Genomic DNA, 2,727 nt, shown 5'->3' with positions numbered 1-2,727 from the left:
AATAAATTTAGTCCACACTTTATTAATATGATTTTCGCTAGAATTATTTGCTTTAAAAGAAGATTTCTAGATTTTTTTTTAAGAAAAGATCTTATCAAAATATTGAATTTGGACAAAATGAAAAGAAATAAATATAAAGATAAAGTCGGTAAGAAGGGTGACTAACATTAAAATATTGCCACGAAATCTGAATGTCAAATATCTTAAATTTGAAGACGTGAGATATTTTGGATGGTCAAATAAATATCTCGAGGGTGTTTGTGACTTTTGGCTAAGCAGTTACAGCTGGTCGACCGTGCATTGACGTGGCAACCGGCATGGACCCATGACACGTGTAAAAGTAAAGACAATCGCAACGTTCTTTTGTCCCGATCAGTACACCACCGCCTCCCAAAACCGCACATTTCATTCTGTATTTCTCACCCACCTTCTTTCTTTGTTTCTTCAGTAACTTCATTACATAACATTGTATCTTCTTCAATTGAAACTTAAATGCATGGAAATTTTCAGAGCGTTCAAGACTGGGACCTGATTTCAGATTTATGGTCTAACTCCTCTCACCTCAACCCCTTTGACTTTACCAGTTTACCGACGATCCTTCTCCCATTTCGGTACTTCTTATGCTTTATTATTATTACTTTTTAAAGCCACTCTCCATATTTGGTGCTATATGTGTGGCTCTTACAATAGCTTTTGGAAAACATAGTTTTTTTTTTCAAAAAAGAAAAAAATGATACTCTCTCTTTTTCATAATTTGTTTTGAATAATATTTATGGGTGTTTGCATGATTGGGGTTTCGGTTTGTTGAAAGGATAGGTTGATTTTGAGTTTTATATATTATTTGTATTGGTTTGAGCTGAAAGTAATGCAATTGCAAACTTTTGATGATTATTGTCTCAATAAATACTTTTGAACAATGTAAGAGAAAATCTTTGAAATTGATTAGGTATTTTTTTTTCCCTAAGAGACGGGTATATTATACAAGCATATGTCTATGACTATGCAATGCGAATCTCATTCTGGAACATAATAAACACGATTAACTTGTGGTGAAACTTGTGTATTAGTACTATGGACTCAACAGAGTCCATGGCTGCAGAGTGGACAGACGAGAAGCACAGTTTGTACCTCAAATCCATGGAAACATCATTTGTTAACGAGTTGTATGACTCCATGGAGTTGGTTGGGGAACATATGGAAAAGGAGAACTCCACTCGTACAAAACCATCCAAACAAACCCATTCTAACACCCGTTCCCATCGTGGCCAGGTTCAGCCTAATCTATTGCTTTATAATTATATGCTTTTCACTGTCTGTTTGTGTTTTTTTTTTTAATGTTTTGGTTTTCATTTTTCAGTTTAAGGTCCTTCGAAATGGAAATTGGCAAAAGATCAATTATGTAAGAACTGAACCTCGTGGAGTTAATACAAATGAAATTCACAATGCCCTTCTTTCAAACCCATGGATCCAACACTTTAGATCCTCCCGTGAGGCCCAAGGTGCTGAATCTTGCAGTGTCCCACAAGGTGCGGCGGTGTCTGCGAGTAGAGCGAGTGATTCAAATAGCAAGAATGCAACGTCGTTGTGGGGATCTTCTAGTTCAAAGCAGATGGCCTTTTATCACTCTAATTTGTGCCATAAAGATTTGCTTGGTAACAATACAGGTACTAAGCTATGCATTGGTGTGACTGTTAAGGTGGTTTCTGATTACTTGAACTTTACTTGTATGTGTACAAGTGTTTAATGCAATGTTAGAAGACTAAAATGGTTTGGTTGGTCACTTCCATCGTGTTATTAGGAGGAAAGAGATTGATATATATATATATGCGCTTTAGTACTAAACTTTTGAGATGGATATAGCAGTAAAGGTTTCAATGGTATGAATCTAAGCCGCGGAAGGCCAAATTTTACTGTCTATTTTGATTGTTGCAGAGGTTTCAGACCAGAACTTTATTGACGAAAAAAGTGAAGGAGAGAAATCGAAAAGGGTTAACACTCAAGAACTTGGTGCTTATATAACTAATGATCAGGTAAGATGCACATTAGTTCTTGCTCAAGTTTATGATGTTACATTAGTTTTGGTGTCTTGATTATGTGGCTCTTTCTCTGTCTTAGGTGGTTCCACTTCGCAAGACTTTGTAACGCTTAGCAGCCTGAGCTAACCAAGGAGTTCATTTATAGAAAGTTATAAAATGTTCTGTTCAATAGATTATAGCTAAAAATAGGGTAATGCAGAAAAGGAGGGTGAATCTGATGTTAAATGGTGTTCTGTTCAAAATACTCGATCACAGATTTTGTTAATGGATTTTTCCCCCTTCTTTCTCGTGGTAATTGTCCAAATGTCCAAACACTTCTCAGTTTCATGGAATATTATTGTCTGCTTTTTTGTAGATATTTATGCTCGAAAGAGAAGTATTAAAACAGCTGGGAACGTTAGTTGTATCATGTATTTGAAAGATTCCATTTAAACTAATAAACCCCGTAGCTTCTAGTATTGATTATTGAAAAGAGGACTAGATGAGATGATCTTTTAGTTTTGTAAGCTCCACACCTTTTTCTAGAAGTCTTCTCTATTTTGATTTTACTAAACTGGTTCATATTCTCTGAAAAGATTCAAACCGTCCAACTCGCAATACGAATATCATTACTAGCATGTAATATTATTCAACGACGGTTTAAACTTCGCTTTTCTTTTCCCGAGGTTTGAACTTTGCTGCAGAACCACGT

At 35.6% G+C, this 2,727-nt stretch overlaps 1 protein-coding gene across 1 annotated transcript; it reads left to right on the top strand.

Annotated features, from left to right (window-relative positions):
* The first annotated feature begins 386 nt into the window (after window positions 1-386).
* Window positions 387-2,494, top strand: LOC133804270 (cold-regulated protein 27-like). Its single transcript, XM_062242417.1, has 5 exons — window positions 387-611; window positions 1,068-1,269; window positions 1,358-1,664; window positions 1,933-2,030; window positions 2,116-2,494. The coding sequence occupies exons 1-5, from the start codon at window positions 493-495 to the stop codon at window positions 2,140-2,142; spliced, it is 753 nt and encodes a 250-aa protein (XP_062098401.1). The 5' UTR covers window positions 387-492; the 3' UTR covers window positions 2,143-2,494.
* Window positions 2,495-2,727: the final 233 nt, after the last annotated feature.

This window comes from Humulus lupulus, chromosome X (genome assembly GCF_963169125.1).
Source record: "Humulus lupulus chromosome X, drHumLupu1.1, whole genome shotgun sequence".
In the NCBI taxonomy this organism is placed as follows: Eukaryota; Viridiplantae; Streptophyta; class Magnoliopsida; order Rosales; family Cannabaceae; genus Humulus; species Humulus lupulus.
This window is presented reverse-complemented; position numbering and strand designations above follow the sequence as displayed.